At 38.9% G+C, this 22,438-nt stretch overlaps 1 protein-coding gene across 20 annotated transcripts in view; it reads left to right on the forward strand.

Moving 5' to 3' along the window:
• The window catches only part of PUM1 (pumilio RNA binding family member 1), a 134,080-nt gene that overhangs the window by 3,630 nt on the left and 108,012 nt on the right, over nucleotides 1-22,438 (forward strand). For 17 of the 20 annotated variants that reach the window (XM_038531319.1, XM_038531321.1, XM_038531328.1 and 14 more), the window contains exon 2: nucleotides 1,218-1,591. In XM_038531319.1, coding sequence (XP_038387247.1) covers nucleotides 1,218-1,591 — 374 coding nt within the window. Of the gene's footprint in view, nucleotides 1-1,217; nucleotides 1,592-22,438 lie in introns of those variants that run through there. The other 3 variants (XM_038531332.1, XM_038531338.1, XM_038531333.1) reach the window with 2 other exon arrangements.

Genomic DNA, 22,438 nt, shown 5'->3' on the forward strand with positions numbered 1-22,438 from the left:
CTCAATCCCAAGATCCCAAGATCAAGAGTTACAAGCTCCATAGACTGAGCCAGTCAGGCGCTCCTGAAACAGATTTAGGTTTTGCAACTCACTAGCTGGATGGCTGTGGGCACATCATATAACCTTAGTGTTTTTTTTTTTTTTTTTTAAGATTTAAAAAAAAAATTATTCATGAGAAACACACACAGAGAGAGAGAGAGAGAGACAGAGAGGCAGAGACACAGGCAGAGGGAGAACCAGGCTCCATGCAAGGAGCCTGATGTGGGACTTGATCCCGGGACTCCAGGATCACGCCCTGGGTGGAGGGAAGGTGCTAAACCGCTGAGCCACCCAGGGATCCCAACCTTAGTGTTTTCATTTGTAAAGTAAGTCTGATAAAATTGTCCTGCAGTATATTTGCCACACAATTGTTATTATTGAGGTATCTTTTTTAATAGTGAGATTTCTACATTAGTAAAATGAGTTTGATTTGATTTCATCCTGTTTATAGTAGAATAATGATTTGATTACAATTGTAAATTATTGGTAAAAATTTTGACCCACCTCCGCTCCCCCATCAACAGCGTCCAGAAGGGTTCAGGCTAAGAACATTCTGTTGCTGTTCTTGGTTGGGGTGGGGTGGGGCCGCCTTTACTGTTTCTTCAAGGAGCATCCTATGAATATGTTGGACATTTTAAAGGATCTTTTCAAGTTTTAGATAGTCTGAGTCATTGCTAATTATATATGGGGTTTGGATTTTTGTTTGGTTTATTGGCTTATGTCTGTTCCACTTGAAAAGTGATATTTTATAGAACTTTTGTTCATTTAAGAAATATCTGCCAAAAAAAAAAAAAAAGTATCTGCCAAAACTGGCTTAAAGTATAAAAAAGTCCAGTAGAAGAGCCACTGATTAAAGTCCAATTCTGTATCTATTGTTAGGTTTAGTAGCAATAAGCTTTCCTGAAGCTACTGTATTGAATTCTGATCTCAGTGTCTTTCATACTGTCTGCCACGAACCAGCTATACTTATTTCCACACCTGCTCATATTCAGCAACTTTAAAATAGAGGTTTCAGTTTGGAAAGTCACGTATATATTATAAAACATTTAGCTGCTTCGTAGAAAATGGTTGTAGATGTGGTATTGCAAAGGACATGGGACTCATTTTTGTCTTGGTATATAGCAAGTTATGTTTTAAAAAATGGAAATTTTAAACATTTGTAACTTCTTTGTCCTTAGGTGTTGGTGGAATGAGCGTTGCATGTGTCTTGAAGAGAAAAGCAGTGCTTTGGCAGGACTCTTTCAGCCCCCACCTGAAACATCACCCTCAAGAACCAGCTAATCCCAACATGCCTGTTGTTTTGACATCTGGAACAGGGTCGCAAGCGCAGCCACAACCAGCTGCAAATCAGGCTCTTGCAGCTGGGACACACTCCAGCCCTGTCCCAGGATCCATAGGAGTTGCAGGACGATCCCAAGACGACGCTATGGTGGACTACTTCTTTCAGAGGCAGCATGGTGAGCAGCTTGGGGGAGGAGGCAGTGGTGGAGGCGGCTATAATAATAGCAAACATCGATGGCCTACTGGGGATAACATTCATGCAGAACATCAGGTAAAAAAAAAGTTCACTATTTCAGCTTTGAAACTGTTTTATAATCTCTGTTCACTTAGGATATCTGCTTCCAGTGAATGTCTTTAAAAGCTTAAATTGCTAATTTCATTTGGTCCAAATTTAAGAGTCATTTGTTTTAAAGGATGAATGTTGTAATATTGTTACTGGGTCATTTATCATTCTGGTGCTAAATAGTAAACAATTCATTTAAGACAAGATTGTTTTGATGTGCATGTGTTATGTTTTCGCACATACTTTTTTTTTTGTTTAAAGACTTTATTCATGAGAGAGAGAGAGAGAGAGAGAGAGAGAGGCAGAGGCAGAGGCATAGGCATAGGCATAGGCTGAGGGAGAAGCAGGCTCCCTGCAAGGAGCCTGATGTAGGACTCCATCCTGGATCCTGGGATCACGCCCTGGGCGCAGCCCAGATCACAACCGTGGAGCCACCCAGGCGTCCCTGCATATACTTTTTAAACCAAGAATACATTTTTTCCTTTTACATATATTCTTTTAAGAACTGTTTGAGCTGTTTATAGTTTGCATCCATATTTTCAGAGCCTTTCCTGTTGGGTGTGGGCGACTTTTGTTTTTAAGATGTTATAGTTAAAAGTAGTAGGAAGTTGATAACAAATTAGCTGCTCATGTGAAGTTTATTTGAAATGGAACTGGTATATTTGATGTTTTGTGTCAGAGAGGTGCGGTTGTGGCTTTTAGGTTTCAACCATCTTTGTCCTCTTGTTCTAAGCACTTGTTTCATTTGGTTAGTTTTAACATGCTTACTTTACTAATCCCACACCATAGCTGGAATCACAAATATATTTTACTGAGAAGAGAGTGTTGTCTGAACTGTGTTTCCTAGCTTCCTGATAGTGATAAAAGGACTGGAATATTTTAATCAGGCTATTCTTTGAAATAGGGTATAGGTTGAATTTGCAGAGGGCTGATTTTATATTGTCAATGAGTACTGACTAGCAAAAAGAACGGACATCTTTCACTAAGTCTCTGGTGCTTCTGTTCTGCTTCAGAAATAAATCAGGTACGAGCACACTTTGCAAACCTGAATTCTCCGTTGTGCTTTTTCTGACCCTTCCAAAAAAGGCAGTGTGTGTGTGCGCCGTGGTTCTTTATTATAGTAGAGATAAAGAGATGGAATTTATCTTTTATGTTCATGAGATTTATTGAGCACATTGGTTATATGTCTTTGGTTTATTGGAATAATCCTCAGTATCAGTGCTGCTTCATAAGCATTTACTATGTGTAGGTATGTGATTGGGCACTAAGAAGTTAAGACATACAGGGGGCTTTTATTATTTTTTAATTAATTTATTTTAGAGAGCGAGAGAGTGAGCTGGGGTGGGGAGTAGAGGCTGATCTGGGTGGCTTGATCTCAGGATCCCAAGATCATGACCTGAGCCAAACCAAGAGTTACACCCAACCAACTGCACCAAACAGGTACTCCTAAGGGATACCTGCACTTAGGGCACTTTTAATCTTTGTTGTTGTTGTTGTTTGTTTAAAGATGTTTGTTTATTATAGCACAAGCAGGGGGAGGGGCAGAGGGAGAGGGAAATAAAGAATCTCAAGCAGACTCCCTGCTGAGCACAGAGCTGGACATAGGCCTTGATCTGAACCCTGAGATCATGACCTGAGCTGAAATCTGGAATCTGGTTAACTGACAGAGCCACCACCTGGGTGCTCTAGGGCGCTTTTTATCTTTAAGGCATTATATTTCTTTGCTATTTGCCTGGAGTCTTGGGGATAGGAATCAGATTTTATTCACCTCAATATCCCATTCCCTACAATTTGGCGTATAATAGAACTTCAGAGGAAATCTGTTGAATGCATGGCTGCTTAATCATTTGGCTTTAAAATAAAATTGGAGAAAAAGGACATTGTCAAAAAAAGAAGGGCCTTGAATGCCAAGGCTAAAATTTATTCAGTAAGCCGCAGGATCTTTGAATGTATATGTATGGAATGGCTTTTATCCATTGGTGTTTGGGAAGATTGAGTTGGCAGTGAGAGATTGGAGTGGGTGGTAAGGGTTGGTGTGAGCAATGGAAAAGAAGTTATGGGATTAAGAAATACAGAGTTTAATGGTTGAATTAGAAATCTTAGGTCCCTGGGATAAAGAATAGAGGAAAGGGAATAGAGAGGGGTATCTGGTTTGGGGACAAGATAATTAAATTTGGTAGTATGTATGTTGAGTTTGAGATGTAGGCAGCTGTGCAGGTAGAGGGCAAAGTAGGAGGTGTTTGGTTTGGATGATATCTGTGTAGGAGCAAAAGTGGAATCTTTGCCTTATTTGGGTAAACATTGTTTAGAAGTTATAAACATTGGTTTGAAAAATCTCTATCATAGATCTTGTGTTGGCTTGCCTAATGATAGGCTGTTAGGTAAAGCTTAAAGGAGAATCAGGGTGCTTGCCTGTCCTGTGTGAGGTGGGAAGATCAAATTCTGGGTCAGTTTTTGGCAGCACTCTAAGATCTAAAATCTGGTTGTGCTGTGTAAGTCAACAAGTGTTTATAGAAGGCTTATTAGTCTGGGCTGTGTCTTATGCTGAGCCTTATCATAAGGAACCACATCTGACTTGTTGAGCAGTTTTATCTGGGTCAGTTAGCAAACTGAAATTACTGTTAAATGGCAAAACCTGTTCCATACCCAGGGGGCCTAAACCAGTGAACCAACTGGGAATTGGCACTCATCACAACACAGTTCTGTTGGACCAGACACATGATATAATGAACAGTGTTAGAGAAACTTAGGGTAGTTGCTGTTTGCAGATGTGAGCCAAAAACAGATTACCTCTACTACAGTCATTATAATGTATTATAATTTACTGGTTTTGGTGTTTATCTGTTCCAGGGCAGAAACTTGTGTTTTTAAAGACTGTCAGGTGATGGCTGTAATTTTTGTGTTGATTGTTTGAGGGAGGATCATAAGTTCTTCAGATTGGTACTCGGATAAAGCAGTAGATCTTAGAGCTTAGCTGTCCTGCAGAGAAACACAAGGGCAAACAGGTGAGGCAGTGGTGAGTGTAGTAGAATTGAAGAGTGGAGGGGCTTATCTTTAGGTGGAGAATCACTGCCCTCCTCAGTCACTGTTATTGATTGGAGGAGTAAAAAAAAAAAATTTGTCAGGTGGGAACCCCACTGATGGGGATAGAAACATTTATATTTCAGACACCGGACTGTATTTCCTGTCTTTAAGTCTCAGAAAAGTGCCACGGGGGAGGTAGTATCCTTTTTGAGAGATGAGAAACTGAAGCTTAGTTACCAGATAGAATCTGGTTTTGAAATCAGGTCTTTGTGATTCCAGTTCCCATGCTCTCTTAAGTTTCTGCCTCTCCCCCCAATGGTTCCTGCTTTAAAAACTAAACCAAAGCAAACAAAATGATTGCAACAAAGTAGCACATTCTGAGGTCAGAGAATTAGTTGCCATAATTTTTGCTTGAATTTTAGAGATGATAAACTTGATAATGAGAGGAATATAAATAATGTTGACTTTTCTTCTAGAATTACAAGTGCCTTTTTTCCACAGAAACAGTAATGCTAAAAGTCCATTTTTTTTTCTGATTTGTTTTTATTACATGTGTATTCTAAGTAGTAATTGTGGGAAACTTATCTATATCAAGACAGAATGACTCAATATATAGTGATCTATTTGCCAGCACAATCTGCCATAACCCCTGGGCTATTATTCCTGTTTGGTGGACCTATTTCATTACCTTTTTTTTTTTTTTTTTTTAAAGGCCTTTTGGCATAATGGAACAAGATTTAAATCAAATTGACAGAATGGTTTTTAGCAGTGAACTGGTGAAGTAGAGTATCACAGGCTGTGATGCCAGCCACTACTATTGGAGGGAAGGAAACTATTTATTGTGCCAGGTACTTTATTTATTTATTTTTTTAAAGATTTATTTATTTATTTATTCATGAGAGACACAGAGAGAGAGAGAGAGAGAGGCAGAGACACAGGCAGAGGGAGAAGCAGGCTCCATGCAGGGAGCCCGACGTGGGACTCGATCCCGAGGCTCCAGGGTCATACCCTGGGCTGAAGGCGGCGCTAAACCGCTGAGCCACCCGGGCTGCCCTGTGCCAGGTACTTTATAGGCATTCATTATTGTTTGTGAACAGTTTTTTACACTTAAAAAACTTTTTTTTTAACCCTTTGAAGTTAGGATTTTCCTTTTTTTTTTTTTTTTTAAAGATTTTATTTATTCATGAGAGACATAGAGAGGGGCAGAGACACAGGCAGAGGGAGAAGCAGGCTCTATGCAGGGAGCCCAATGTGGGACTCGATCCCAGGTCTCCAGGATCACATCCTGGACCAAAGGCAGGCGCTAAACCCCTGAGCCACCCAGGCATCCCAGTTAGGATTTTCCTGCGTGATGTAGTATCTGGGTTTTCTCCTCTTTTAATAGTGAGCTCTTTAAGCTGTGCCTAAATATATGTATGTGACTTTTAAAAAATATTTTCTATATTTGAAATGTAAACTTTAACATAATCAGCGTGAGGCTCTCTAAAGGTTTAAACAACAGCTTGAGAACATGTCTTGTAATATGCACTGCTTAAAAAATCTTGCAAACTATTTTAAATAATTTAAAATTTATTGAAAACAAAAAATTTAAGTTTAAAAATTAAACTGTTTAAATATTTGAATAAATGTTTAAAACTAGATGAAACTTAAGGACGATAAAATAATTTTGAGGTGAGGAAGGTGTTCAAATTTGTGTTTTATTAAGATTTTTAAAAATTTTATTTTATTTATTTATGATAGTCACAGAGAGAGAGAGAGAGGAGAGACATAGGCAGAGGGAGAAGCAGGCTACATGCACCGGGAGCCCGATGTGGGATTCGATCCCGGGTCTTCAGGATCGCGCCCTGGGCCAAAGGCAGGCGCCAAACCGCTGCGCCACCCAGGGATCCCAAGATTTTATTTATTAGAGAGAGAGAAAGAGGGCAAGCCCTTGAAAAAACATGAGCAGGAGGAGGGGCAGAGGAAGAGGGAGAAGTAGAGCCCCTGCTGAGTAGGGAGCTCTAAGCTGGGCTCCATGCAGGACCCCCCTCCCCTCAGGCACTTAACTGACTGAACCATGTACAAACTCTTTTTGATTGGGCTCTTTCTGTATTGGTCTTTTTTTCTACCTTAAGAATATAAATATATTGTCACTTCTTTTAAGACTTAAAATTATTGTATTTGGCATAGTTAGAAACTTCAGAGCCCCATTTTTGAGCCAAATTGAAGTCTTTGGAGGGGAATGAGGGAAAGAAGTCTCATGGACTTTGTTTTTTTGGCTTGTAAAACTTACAGTAAACAAGACAATGTATGTCGGTCAGGATGTTATAAAATACTAGAAAACACATCTTCCTAAGTAAATAATATTATTTAAAAATCTTGCCTACAAAAAATTTGTGTATTTATTTCAACAGTAATTTTTATAACCTGAGCACTTTTATTTTCAATAGTATTGAAAGTTTCATCATGCAAAGCCAAGGTCAAGTCTTTGACTTGTGATTGTTTTATTCTCTTATTGTGAAATCTGTTTTCTCTGTAAACTGCTGTGAGATAAAGTGGGTGATGAAATAGGGGAAGATTTTTAGGGTCGACCAGTTGAACTGTGTGGCCTCTGTACTGGATTTTAAGGGGCAGAGGTAGGTAGCTCTACTTGAGTGAAAGGAAATTTTAGAGGACAACTAAACAGATCTTTACTTTTGCTAGTAGTCTGTTGGCACTAGGATAGATCAGTATCCTCCATAGGGTTGACAGCTGGTGGAAGATAATTCTAGATAGCCAGGCAGAAGTCAGTGGATTAACCTTCTTTTTGACTTTGTTTGTACCTCCATTTTCTTTCACTTTGTCGTGTCACCTTCTAGTGGTATCTTGATTTCCACCCTTGGTATGGGTGTCCTTAACTCTTCAATGGCTGGGAGTTAATCCTTATATTTTTAATTAATAAATACTCCGTTAAACTAGGAGGGAGCTCAAGTATTTCCCATACTGAAAATCTTGTCATTCCCTGGAGATCCTTCTCTTCCTCTCCTCTCCTCTCCTCTCCTCTCCTCTCCTCTCCTCTCCTCTCCTCTCCTCTCCTCTCCTCTCCTCTCCTCTCCTCTCCCCCCTCCTCTCCCCTCCCCCTCCCCCTTCCCCTCCCCTCCCCACCCCTCCCCCTCCCTCTCCCCTTTTATTTATTTATTTATGAGAGAGACAGGCAAGGGCATAGGTAGTGGGAGAAGCAGGCTTCCTGTGGGGAGCCTGATGCGGGACTTGTTCCCAGGAGGACTCATTCCCAGGACTGTGGGATCACGACCTGAGCCAAAGGATCAGAGGGTCAACCACTGAGCAACCCAGGTGCCCCTGGAGATCCTTTTCTGTTGTTCCTGCTGAATGATCATTTTAGACTATGGGCTTCTTACTTTTCTGGGTAGATTGCTTAGATGTTTCAGCATTTGGGTCTTGCCATTTGGTTAACATCATACTTTAAAGCTGAGTAGTCCATGCTTTCATATTTTGTTTTACATCTGTACTCCTTGAGCCTTTTTCATTGTATTTGGAGTTCACAAGGACTTAATGTTATGTACTTGATCAAAAGGATCGTCAGTAGGTTTTCTTTAACTGTAACTTTTAGAACTATTTTCCATTTTTTTTTCTATTTTCCATTTTTAAGAATTAGTTCTGGTGAAAAAAATAGCCATCAGTTGCTTTTCTCTGATATTGTGTGTGGTACTTGATTGTCCTCCTTAGATGGCAACTTGCAGAGATATATCTTTGTTTCAGAAGGTGTTTGTTGTGAAATTAGGAAAAATAGGATAGGTGGTAATGAGATGTAACAATGGGAAAATAAGGGTATGTCAGGGAAATGAAGGAAGTTAATTTAGAATTTATAAATATTTGCCAGAGGAGTGGGTTATAGAATTTGCTCTGGGGTGGTACCTGTGGCCAAAGAAAAGAGGGAAATGTGATGAATTATGACATAGAATCTTTTTTTTAAAAATTATTATGAGATTCTCAGTAAGAAAAATAGCAGTTATTTAGGAAGAGCTATGTTTTAGATTTCAGTTATGGATGTGTTTGAAGTGCTTTTTGAGTAAAGTAATATGATACTGTTTCTTAGCACACTTCTCTGTACTTGCAGAAGAGACCTCTATTGTGTATGTGTCTGTTTTCTCTCAGGCAACAGCATTTGCTGAACACTTTGTACAGGCTGAGCCTGATTACAGAATTATGCTTCTGTGTATTGTGGAAAAGATAATTAAAAAAAAGTTCTAGCACTGGCTTAGAATTTATCCACTCTTGGATAATGACATAACTTTCATAGAGAAACATAGGACTGACCACACACTGCCAAGAAGAGTAGTTAGTGCTGAAGATAGGGTGTAATAGTTTTTGTGTTTTTGTTGTTGGTTGAAGGATTTGTGGCCCTCTTCCTCTCTTTTTTATACTCAGTTTCTTCATTTTCTGGATATAATAAGGAGATGTAATGAGAGAGTGGCTTCTACTCAGTGGACTGCTCTGGTAGTTTGTGCCTTGCCTGTGACTATAGTGAGGAGTGATGGGTTGTGGAGTTTAATATTTGGAAACTTGACTAAAGAACTTGGGCCTGACGGGTGTACATTGGTGATAGAACCTGCAGTTGAAGAGTAATTGGACCTTTTTCAGAGGAATGCTCTTGTGTGTTTTTTTCATGTAATATTGTTGGAGAACTGTTGATTTTAAAGTGCCTTATTAATGGTTTCAGAAGATTTAGCAGATATGGATAGGTCTATTGCCTTTAGTAAGTGCTCTTTTATGGTTAAAGTACCCTTAGTGTTTTTATGAACCTCCTCAGGAAAATTCTTGGGTTTGTACAAATCGAGGGCCCTGAAGATTTTTTTAACTGCTTTAATGATATATAATTGATCTATTTAAAGTGTACAATTCAGTGGTTTTTAGTGTCCACAGAGTTGTCCAGCCATCACCACAGTTTTAGAATATTTTCATCACCCCGTCCAAATATACCCGGTAGCATTCACATTTTTTAAAAAGGTTTTTTTATTTATTTATTTTTGAGAGAGTGTATGTGAGAATGAGGAGAGGAGCAGAGGGAGAGGGAGAGAATCCCAAGCTGACTCCACACTCAGTGTGCTCTGACATGGGGATTGATCTCACAATCCTGAGATCTTGACCTGAGCCAAAATCAAGAGTTGGATGCTTAACAGACTGATGCACCCAGGCTCCCCAATAGCATTCACTTTCTAATCCTTGGCAACCACCTGTCAACTCTGTGGATTTGTCTATTCTGGACATTTCATAGAAATAGAGTCCTACAATATGTAGTATTTGTGATTAACTTCTTTCACTTAGCATCATGTTTTTTTTTTTTTTTTTTAAATACTTTATTTAGGGCAGCCCCGGTGGCGCAGCGGTTTGGCGCCGCCTGCAGCCTGGGGTGTGATCCTGGAGACCCGGGATCGAGTCCCACATCGGGCTCCCTGTGTGGAGCCTGCTTCTCCCTCTGCCTGTGTTTCTGCCTCTCTCTCTCTGTGTCTATGACTAAATAAATAAAATCTTAAAAAAAAAATATTTATTTATTCATGAGAGACACAGAAAGAGAGGCAGAGACACAGGCAGAGGGAGGAGAAGCAGGTTTCATGCAAGGAGCCTGATGGGGGACTTGATTCTGGGAATCCGGGATCAGGCCTGAGCCAAAGGCAGATGCTCAACCGCTCAACCACAGGCATCCCAAGCATCATGTTTTAAAGGTCCTTCCATGTTATAGCATGTATCAGTACCTCATTTTTTATTGTTATTAATAGTCCATTATATAGGTATATACCACATTTTGTTTATCCGTTTATCAATTGATGGACCTTTGGGTTGTTTATACTTTTGGTTCTTATGAACAATACTGCTATGTACATTCATGTACAAGTTTTTGTTTTTTTAAAGATTTTATTTATTCATTCAGTGAGCACGAATATAGGGGAGAGGCAGAGGGTGAGGTAGAAGCAGACTCCTTGCTGAGCAGGGAATCTGACACAGGGCTCCATCCCAGGACCCAGAGATTATGACCTAACCATCTGAGCCACCCAGGCGCCTAACGTGTACAAGTTTTTGTCTGGAGATATGCTTTCATCTCTTTTAGATACCTAAAGATTTTTAAAGGTTCAGAAGTCTCTAATGTAGAGATAGAAACATAAAGAAAATAACTTCACTAGTGGCAGTGCTTTGTATTTTTTATTTTATCTTTACTTTTTTAAAATAAGATTTTATTTATTCATGAGACAGAGGCAGAGACATAGGCAGAGGGAGAAGCAGGCTCCCTGTAGGGAGTCTGATACAGGTCTCCATCCCAGGACCCCAGGATCATGACCTAAGCCAAGGCAAATGCTCAACCACTGAGCCACCCAGGCATCCCTATTTTTTACTTGTGTTTAAGGTGGTTTTACCTTTTTAATGATTGATCGAAACCCAGGATCTGAAGCACAAATTCCAGATGTCTGGTGGCACTTTTCTGCAGGCTTAATTTTTTATTCTTTATGTAAGCTCTAAGCCTAACGTGGGGCTTGAATTGACAACCTTGAGATCAGGAGTCAAAGAGTTGCATGCTCTACCGACTGAGCCAACCAGACTCTGGGTATTTTTTATTTTTTTATTATTTTTTAAGATTTTATTTATTTATTCATGATAGAGAGAGAGAGAGAGAGGGGCAGAGACACAGGCAGAGGGAGAAGCAGGCTCCATACAGGGAGCCTGATGTGGGACTCGATCTTGGGACTCCAGGATCGCACCCTGGGCCAAAGGCAGGCAGGCGCCAAACCGCTGAGCCACCTAGGGATCCCCCATTTTTTAGTTTTTAAATTTTAGTTTTTTTAATTGAAGTACAGTTGACATATATTAGTTTCAGGTGTACAACAGAATGAGTTGACACATAGGTTATGAAATGATCACCACGATAAGTCTAGTTACCATTTGTTATCATACAAATTTATTACGCTATTACTGGCTGTATTTTTTTTTTTTTTAAGATTCTATTTATTTATGCATGAGAGACGGGGGTGGGGGGGGTGGGCAGAGAGAGGCAGAGACACAGGCAGAGGGAGAAGCAGGCTCCATGCAGGGAGCCCGATGTTGGGACTTGATCCCGGGACTCCAGGATCACACCCTGGGCCAAAGGCAGGCACTAAACCACTGAGCCACCCAGGGATCCCCCGTGGCTGTATTTTTTATATTGTAGTTTTTTATATATCCATGACTTAATTATATTATAATTGGACATTTGTACTTTATTCCTTTTGTCTTTTTGCTCATTCCCCTGAGGCCCCCCAACTACCATTTTGTTCTATTTGAATCTGCTTTGTTTTGTTTGTTCAGTTTGTTTTGTTTTTTAGATTCCATATGCAAGTGAAGACATGCTATATTTTTTTTTCTGTATGATTTCATTTAGCATACTATCCTATAGGATCATGTTGTCACACATGGAAAGATTTCATATTCTTTTGTGGCTGAGTAATATTCCAGAGTGTGTGTGTATGTGTGTGTGTATACCACATTTTTATTTGTTCATCTATCAGTGGACACTTAGACTGTTTCCATATCTTGGCTATTGTACATAATGCCATAGTGAACAATGGGGTGCATTATTTTTCTGAATTAGTGTTTTCATTTTATTTGGATAAATACCACAAATGGAATTGCTGGATTGTATAGTATTTCTAGTGTTTTTTTTTTTTTTTTTTTTTTTAAGTTCATTTAAGATTACTTAAGTAATCTTTATGCCCAACACACGGCTTGAACTCATGACCCTGAGATCAAGAATTCCATGCTCTTCTTCCAACTGAGCCAGCCAGGCACTGCTGTAGTTTTGATTTTTTGAGGAACTTCCATACTGTTTTCCATAGTGGCTATACCAATTTACATTTCCAAGTGTGCACAAGGATTCCCTTTTCTCCACATCCTTGACAACACTTGTTATTCCATGTCTTTTTTTAAAATGGATTTTATTTATCTTTATCTTATGATTTTTAAAGATTTTATTTATTAGAGAGAGTGAGAAGAGAAAGAGAGCATAAGGAGGGGCGGGCAGGGGCAGAGGGAGAAGCAGGTAATCCACTGAGCAGGGAGCCTGATGTGGGGCTTGATCCCAGGACCCGGGGATCATGACCTGAGCTGAAAGCAGATGCTTAACTGACTCAGCCACCTAAGAACTTCTCTTTCTTGTCTTTCTGATACTGGTCATTCTGACAGGTGTGAGGGGGTATGTCGTTGTGGTTTTGATTTGCATTTGTGTGATGATTAGTTATGTTGAATATCTTTTCATGAGTCTTTTGGTCATCTGTCTTCTTTGGAAAATCTCTATCCAGGTCCTCTGTGCATTTTTAAATAGATTATTTGGTGTTTTGGTGTTGAGTTGTACATTATCTGCAGATATTTTGGGTATTAACCCCATATTAGATATATCATTTGCAAATATCTCCTTCCATTCGGTTGGTTGCCTTTCCATTTTGTTATGGTTTCCTTCACTGTGAAAAAGTTTTTTAGTTTGATGTAGTCGTATTTATTTATATGGTCCTTGCCTGAGAAGACAGATCCAAAAATATATTGCTGAGACTCATGTCCAAGAGTTTACTGCTTCTGTTTTCCTTTGGGAGTTTTATGGTGTCAGGTTTTACACTTCGGTTTTTAATCCATTTGAGTTTATTTTTCTGTATGGTGTAAGAAAGCATTCGAAGTTTCATGGTTTTGCATGTAGTTGTCCAATTTTTTTAACACAATTTATTAAAGAGAGAATTTTTCCCATTGTATATTCTTTTCTCTATTGTATATTCTTGCCTCCTTTGTTGTAGATTAATTGACCAGTTTCTGGGCTTTGTATTCTCCATTGATCTGTGTGTCTTTTATGTGCCAGTGCCATGCTGTTTTGATTATTATAGCTTTGTAGTATAGTTTGAAATCTGGGAGTATATCTCCAACTTTGTTTTCTTTCTCAAGATTGCTCGGGCAATTTGTTTTTTGTCTTTGTTTATTTGGTTCTATACAAACTTTAGGATTATTCTAGCTCTGAAAAATACTTTTTGATATTTTTGGGAATGCATTGACTCTATAGATGCTTTGGGTAGTATGGACATTTTTAACAGTATTATTCTTCCATTTTGTGAGCATGGTGTATACCTTTTATTTGTGTCCTCGTCAATTTCTTTTATCATCTTACAAGTTTTCAGAGTACAGGTCTTTTACCTCCTTGGTTTTATTTATTTATGGATGTTTTATTCTTTTTGGTGCAATTATAAAACATTGTTATTTTTACATTTCTCATAGTTTTTTTCTTAAGATTTTATTTATTCATAAGAGGCAGAGACCTAGGCAGAGGGAGAAGCAGATTCCGCAGGGAGCCTGATGTGGGACTCAATCCCAGGACCCCAGGATCACTCCCTGAGCCAAAGGCAGACACTCAACCGCTGAGCCACGCAGGTGTCCCTCTCATAGTTCTTTATCAGTGAATAGAAATGTACCAAATTGCTGTATATTAATTTTATATTCTGCAATTTTACTAAATTAATTTTTTAAAAAGATTTTATCTATTTATTCATGACAGATGAGAGAGAGAGAGAGAGGCAGAGACAGAAACATAGGCAGAGGGAGAAGCAGGCTCCCTGTGGGGAGCCTGATGTGGGACTTGATCTCAGAACCCCAGGGTCATGACCTGAGCCAAAGGCAGACACTTGACCACTGAGCCACCCAGGCGTCCTTGAATTCATTTATTCTAATAGTTTTTTTTTTTTTTTTTTTTTGGTGGAGTGTTTACGGTCATTTTTGTAAGTATGTCATCTGCAAGTAGTGGTGATTTACTTCTTCCTTACCAATTTGGATGCCTTTTATTTCTTCTTTGCTGTGGCTAGAACTTCTAGTTCTGCATTGAATAAAAGTGAGAATGGGAGTCCTTGTCTTGTTTTTGATCATAGAGGAAAAGCTTTCAACTTTTCACTCTTGAATATAATGTTTGCTGTGGGTTTGTCATATATGGCCTTTATCATGTTGAGGTATATTTCTTCTATACCTATTTTGTTGAGAGTTTTTGTCATACATGTGCCAGGGCTTTTTAGAAATAAACTTGGGAGGGTAAGTTTATTTATAACTTTACACCATAGATTTGGGAATTTTTCCAAGCAACAAGTTTTACTAGAACTAATGGTAACTTTTTTCTCTTATCTATGAAGTAAGTGTTTTCACATTAACAGCATAAATAAACTTGTTTACAACTCTGGGAACAGGACTGCTTAAATTCAACAGTTTTCAAGGAACTTTTCTCTTTAGATATCATATATATATATATATATATATATATATATAGTCAGTTGATCCAGTAATGACAAATAGTTTTTCTCTGCTAAAGGAAGTTCCCAAAGGATTTTAGCAAGGGAACAGTTCATTAACCTAATTCTAGTTATTGTATGTATTTAAAAGCACCATACCTGCTGTTAATTAAAAAATGTTCTTTAATTTGCTAAGAGTTTATTGGTTTAAATTGTTCTTTTTTTTCCCCCCAATTGGCCAAATTAAGGAGATATTACAAATAGTGATCAGAAGCCTGGTAAAATGCAAAACAATGGAATTAATGTATTTTTTCTACGAAGAAACTTAATTTCATGAAGCGAGGAGAGAATTATAAAGAACATTTTTTTCCAGACAAGAATTTCAGTGAGTGTCTACATTGAAATGAGTGTAATATGAAGCTGTGGTGTGTTTGAGTGACACAAATCAGATGATACTAATTTTATATTAAATACAGTTCCTTTGTTAATTTATTATCTAGAAAATGGCCTTTAAGCTCTGTGTATTCATTAAGAGTCATGTACATGGGGAAAGGATTGGCAGGAAATATGACCAAATACTGCTTTTATTTGGGTGGGTGGGGAGATTATGGGTAATTTGGTTTTGTCTGTGTTTTTATTTCCCAAATTGCAAACCCTGAAATTTTTATAATTTTAAAAAGGAAAAAAAAGATAAACCTTGTACCTTTTTTTGGTTAAAGATTTAATTTATTTGAGAGAGAGCAAGAGAGAAAGCAAGAGAGCACGAGTATGTGTGCACAAGCTGGGAGGGGCAGAGGGAGAGGGAGAAGCAGACTCCTGATCATGACCTGAACTGAAGGCAGATGCTTAACCGACTGAGCCACCCAGGCATTCCAACCTTATATCTTTCTATTAAGAACTTATTGGTGTATGTGCTGCTGAACTGAGCACTATTAAGAACTTATTGGGGTACCTGCCTTGCTCATTTGGTGGAACATGTAGCTTTTTTTTTTTTTTTTTTTTAAAGATTTTATTTATTTATTCATGAGAGACATAGAGAGAGGCAGAGACACAGGCAGAGGAAGAAGCGGGCTCAGGGAGCCCGATATGGGACTTGATCCCAGGACTCTGGGATCACGACCTGAGCCAAAGGCCTATGCTCAACTGCTGAGCCAGCCACCTAGGTGTCTCAGAGCATGTGACTCTTTTTTTTTTCTTTTTTTTTAGCATGTGACTCTTGATCCATCCCTGGGTCTTGAGGGTACACCCTACACCACATTGGGTGTAGCGCTTACTTAAAAATAAATAAATAAAATCGTTAAAAAATGTATATAAAGGGCAGCCCCTGGTGGCGCAGCGGTTTAGCGCCGCCTGCAGCTCAGGGCGTGATCCTGGAGACCCTGGATCGAGTCCCACGTCAGGCTCCCTGCATGGAGCCTGCTCCTCCGTCTGCCTGTGTCTCTGCCTCTCTCTCTAGCTGTGTCTCTATGAATAAATAAATAAAAATCTTTAAAAAAAATGTATATAAAAAATAAAGAGCTTGATTTACTGTATTGAATGAAAGAGGTTATACATTTGTAGTGGAATTTTGGCATTGGAAAAGATCTTGGAAATTATTTAACTTTTTTTCCAATGTAGTGATCTCCTTTACATCAATTTTCTCTGTTTTAATAAAAAGTAGGTTAGTGTTTTGAGCAGAGGTTGCTAGGATAGGTTGAGTGTATCCAGTGAGATCTAGAGGTGATTTTTAGTATTGAGTACTGCCTTTCTGTATCTAGAAGTAATAACGGCACATACTTTATAAACTATGTGCTGGAGACATTCTTGTCTGTCTTACGTATGATTTGGATCCCCAGTAACTGTTGGTTTTTATCATTTCCATTTTATGAGTGAGGAAATACAGGGCCAGAAAAATGAGATGCCATATTTTATGGTTTCTGATGATGCATGTTGAAGGTGATTACCTCATGGCCTTGTCACTGGACCAGTCTGGAGACCTACCATTCTTCATTATGGCATATTTGACTTTTCCCTAAAACACACACAACAGGCCTCCTTTTTTCCCCCCGAATTAATTAATTAATTAATTTATGAGAGACAGAGAGAGAGAAGCAGAGACACAGGCAGAGGTAGAAGCAGGCTCCATGCAGGGAGCCCGATGCGAGACTTGATCCTGGGACTCCAGGATCACACCCTGGGTCGAAGGCCAGCTCTAAACCGTTGAGCGACCCAGGTGTCCCAACAGGCGCCTCTTTATACATTACACATTTTAAGCCCTACCTGCTGCGCATATATTAAAGTTTAGGGACAGCAATAAGAGTTTAGTTTGTGTGTCTAATTATAGTAGCCCAGTATGGATACATAATAGGTGCTCAGGGAGTGCTATAATTTTGTTCAAAACTGAACTCATTAGTGCCCATCATTCACTCCATCATGTTTCTGTGGATGCCATCCCCATTAGGGGCAACCTTGAAATCTTAGATTCCTGCTTCCAGCCTCCAACAGGTCACAGGTTATATTCATATCGCTTTATTCGGTAGGCTCATATTTCTTGCTAGGACATTTACAGTAGTCTTCTAATTGGTTTTCTGTGGTGACACCCCCCCCTTCTGCCCCCCCCAAGCCCTGGCTATTTTTCGTGTTGCTGTCAAATCAGTATATCTGAAGAGAGGAATTTTCTTATGTCTCATACTTGGCTACATTTTTTTTTTCCTTTTCAGTTGCTTTTTTTTTTTAAGATTTTATTTATTTATTCATGAGAGACAGAGAGAGAGAGAGAGAGAGAGAGAGGCAGAGACACAGGCAGAGGGAGAAGCAGGATCCATGCAGGGAGCCTGATGTGGGACTTGATCCGGGGTCTCCAGGATTACACCCTGGGCTGAAGGCAGGCACTAAACCGCTGAGCCACCAGGGCTGCCCTTTTCAGTTGCTTTTAGAATAACTTCCAAGCTCCTCAGTGTAGCATAATTTTGGCCCTTCATGTTTTGAACCAGCTTACCAGTTTTTATGGGTGCCTCACCTCAGCTATACTGAAGTATTTGTAATTTTTGGAACATAACAGGCTACTTTTATAGCATGTAATTCCTCATCGTGGTCGGGCAGTTTTTATTTACTTATTTTTCTCTGTTTGGAACACATTTCCCTTCTCTTCCACCTAGCCACTTTCTCATCTTTCAAGTTTCAACTAAAGTATCTTCATCTCTAGTAAACTTTCCTCTCTTTTTTTTTTTTTTTTTTTAAGATTTATTTATTTTAGAGACAGCAAGTGAGCATAGGAAGGGGGAGAGGAAGAGGGAGAAACTTGAGCAGATTCCCTACTGAGCACAGAGCTGTATCTCATGATACTGAGATCATGACTTGAGCTGAAACCAAGAGTCAGATGCTTAACCAACTGCGCCACCCAGGGGCTCCCCCTCTTTTCTTGAAGGTTGGGTGTTCTTTTGGTGCTGCTGTCATACTTGATATTCAGCTCCCTGTAGTGGAGTTGAATATTTACTTTTCTTCCACCATTGAGTGGCTAGGAAGCTGTTTCAGTAAACACATTCTTGGGCTTAAGTCCAGACCTCCTGAATCAAAATCTCCAGTGATGAGATGCAGTTCATACTTTTTGTAAAAAGCACTCCCTGGTGATCTCATGTGCACTTTGGTTCAGAGCTACTGTGATGGTTCCTCATGAAGAATCTTTCAGGCCTTGTATCTCCAGCACCTGGCACATAGTGTATACCTCATAAATGATGAATGAATACATTATGTTATCAGGACATATTGAAGAGCTTTATTGAGTGGAGTGTTTTATTTTGAAAGGTATTAAGATGTCATTTCTCATTGATAAGGTGTAAGGTGTAACAGAATGTGGAATCTTGAATACTGAGAGGCTTTTGGACCTGAAGATGAGGAGCCAGTTAGCATTTATTGAAGGGTTGCCTTAAAAAACTTTTAAATTAATTCTTTTTTAAAAAAGATTTTATTTGTTTATTTGAGAGAGGGGGGGAGAGAGAATGAGCAGGGGAGAGAGGGAATGAGCAGGAGAAGAGCAGAGGGAGAGGGACAAGCTGACTCTGCACTGAGCATGGAGCCCAGCTAGGGGCTTGATCCCACAACCTGAGCCCAGGTTAAGAGTCTGACACTTAACCAACTGAGCCACCCAGGCGCTACAAGAACTTTTATTTTTTATTATTTTTTTAAAGATTTTATTTATTTATTCATGAGAGACAGAGAGAGAGAGAGGCAGAGACATAGGTAGAGAGAGAAGCAGGGAGCCTGATGTGGGACTCCATCCTGGGACTCCAGGATGATGCCCTGGGCCGAAGGCAGGTGCTAAACTGCTGAGCCATCCAGGGATTCCTGTCACAAGAACCTTTAAATTAATTCTTATCTCTGCTTTTGTGTTTTTTTTTTTGTTGTTGTTTGTTTGTTTGTTTTTGCTTTTTTCCTTGAGATTTCTTGAAAGCATAAGGGTCTGGAGGAGCAAGGTTTGTAAAACATTGAAACTTTGTTTCCTAAATTTGTTAATCATTGAAACTTTGTTTCTGTTCACAATTATAACACATCTTGGAAAACATTGCCAGTACTTTTTCAGTTTAATACATTTACAAGGTTCATTCCTGTTCTCTGGAGTGAATAGTATGTGCCAGCATAGTGTAAGAAGATAGTATCCTTATGAATATAGGTTCAAGTTTGTAATTTAACCCTATGTTGTCAGTGGTTAACTGCTTTTTTTATTTTTATTTTTATTTATTTATGATAGTCACACACAGAGAGAGAGAGAGAGAGAGAGAGGCAGAGACACAGGCAGAGGGAGAAGCAGGCTCCATGCACCGGGAGTCCGACGTGGGATTCAATCCCGGGTCTCCAGGATCACACCCTGGGCCAAAGGCAGGCGCCAAACCACCGTGCCACCCAGGGATCCCTGGTTAACTGCTTTTAAGACTAGTGACTCATTTTTCCTATTTGAAGCTTTTTAAAGAAGTGCTGTTTGAGTTTGAGTTTTCTGTTGCAGCATGGTGTAAGGTACAAACTGTGAATTAGATTTTTATTTACTGTTTAAATCTTTTTTTTTTTTTTTTAAGATTTTATTTATTTGACAGAGACAGCACGCACACACAAGCACGGGGAACAGCAGGCAGAGGGAGAAGCAGACTCCCCACTGAGCAGGGAGCCCAGTGTGGAGTTCGATCCCAGAACCCTGGGATCATGACCCAAGCCAAAGGCGCATACTTGACTGACTGAGCCATCCAGGCACCCCTATTGTTTGTTTGTTTGTTTATTCATTTATTTATTTATTTATTTATTTATTTATTTATTTATTTATTTATTTATTTATTTATTTATAAAGTGCTCTCTACACCCATTGTGGGGTTCGAACTCATGACCCCCGAGATCAGGAGTTGCATGCTCTACTGACTGAACCAGTCAGGTGCCTCCAGACTTTGAATTTTAAAGTGCACAATTTTTATTCTGTATTATGGTTCTCTATTATGGATTTTGTTTTAAAGTGGAATTTTAAAAAAAAATTTGAGATATAAATCACATAACATACAATTCACCTATTTAAAAGGTACTATTCAGTTTTAAGTGTATTCACAGTTGTGCAACTGTCACCACGGTCAAATTTTAGAACATTTTCATTATGCTGAAAAGAAACTATGTACTCAATACTAGTCACTGCCTACTTGTGTATTCAGAGTTGTGCAACTGTCACCACAGTCAAATTTTAGAACATTTTCATTATGCTGAAAAGAAACTATGTACTCAATACTAGTCACTGTCTACTTCCTCCAATTCCTTAGTCCTAAGCAGCCACTAATCTACTTTCTATCTAATATGGAATTTTTTTTTTTTATGATCTAAAAATTTTCAGTAACCTTTTCAGGGTTAAATACTTAAGAGCACAGTTAATTTCCACTAGATATTTTCTGTGCATATGTAAACACAGATTCATGAATTTGTTTTAGTTTTTTTTTTTTTTTAAGATTTTATTTATTCATTCATGATAGTCACAGAGAGAGAGAGAGAGGCAGAGACACAGGCAGAGGGAGAAGCAGGCTCCATGCAGGGAGCCCGGCGCGGGTTTCGATCCCGGGTCTCCAGGATCGCGCCCTGGGCCAAAGGCAGGCGCCAAACCACTGCGCCACCCAGGGATCCCTTGTTTTAGTTTTAAGCCAAGAGGGAACATTGTAAATATGTTACATACTTACATATGTGCAAACACACTGTATGATAGTCTTTTTGCCCTTAATACATTGTGGCTATCCCTTCAGGTCAGTAAATAGCTTTGTGTCTTCTTTAAGGGCCATCATGCATGGAACTACAATAGTTTAATTTGACTGACTTATCCCAGATCAATGAACTTTTGGGTTGTTTTTGGCTTTTGACTTTCTAAACAATGCTGTAGTAAACATATGGTAGTTTTATTTTTGTATTTTGCAATCATTTCTTTAGAATATATTTACAGAGGTAAAATTGATAGATCAAACAAAAGTGCATTTAAAAATTTGATGGTGGGATCCCTGGTGGCGCAGCGGTTTGGCGTCTGCCTTTGGCCCAGGGCGCGATCCTGGAGACCCGGGGTCGAATCCCACGTCAGGCTTGCTGCATGGAGCCTGCTTCTCCCTCTGCCTGTGTCTCTGCCTCTCTCTCTCTCTCTGGGTGACTATCATAAATAAACTAAAAAAAAAAAAAAATTTTTTTTTGATGGCATATTAAAAAATTTTGATACATATTTACACATTGTCTCCAGATTTCTACATTGTTCTACCAATTTAAAGTTCCACCCAGTCTGTATAAGTATTTATTTTTTCTGTTGGTATATATATTATTTTCCTAGATTTATAAGACTGCTTTTGTAAGTTTTTTAACTTTTTTGTATCTTTTGCAATGCAGAGCTTGAAAATGTATGTAATCAAAAGTGTTGGTCTTTTGCTTTTGACTTCTTTCACTCTATATGCTTAGGTCATCCCTCACCCAGTCTCCTTTGTTTCTTATAATATTTTTATTGTTCTCTTTTTATGTTTTACTTTGTAATTCATTTGGAGTTTGTTTCTGTATATTGTATCGGGAGGAAGTAGTGATGTAATTTTATTTTTCTCACGCTGCTAACTAGTGATCTAGTGACACCATTTATTGATTTGAAAGACCTTTGTAATAAGTTAGGTCTTTTTCTATATGTGGATCTGTTTTGACTCATTTGTTTTATTGATACATTTATTCTTACTCTAGGGCTAGAGTTTTTTTTTCTTTTTATTATTTTTAAAGATCCTGTTTATTTGACAGAGAGAAAGAGAGAGAGCGTGCGTGCACGCATGCACAAGCAGGGGGGTGACAGGCAAAGAGAGAAGGGGAAGCAGGTTCGATTCCGGGACCCTGGGACCATGACCTGAGCTGGAGGCAGTTGCCTAAATGACTGAGCCACTCAGGTGTCCCTAGAATTTTGTTTTTTAACAACAATTATCTTTATTGAGGTACAATTGAGTGTATAAATGAGGTACATTTATACATATAAAATGTATAATGTGAATTTTTTTGATATAACAGTATTCAACTGTGAAATGATCACTGTAATCATAATGATAATTCCCAT

The sequence above is a fragment of the Canis lupus genome, chromosome 2 (assembly GCF_011100685.1).
Source record: "Canis lupus familiaris isolate Mischka breed German Shepherd chromosome 2, alternate assembly UU_Cfam_GSD_1.0, whole genome shotgun sequence".
Classification (NCBI taxonomy): domain Eukaryota; kingdom Metazoa; phylum Chordata; class Mammalia; order Carnivora; family Canidae; genus Canis; species Canis lupus.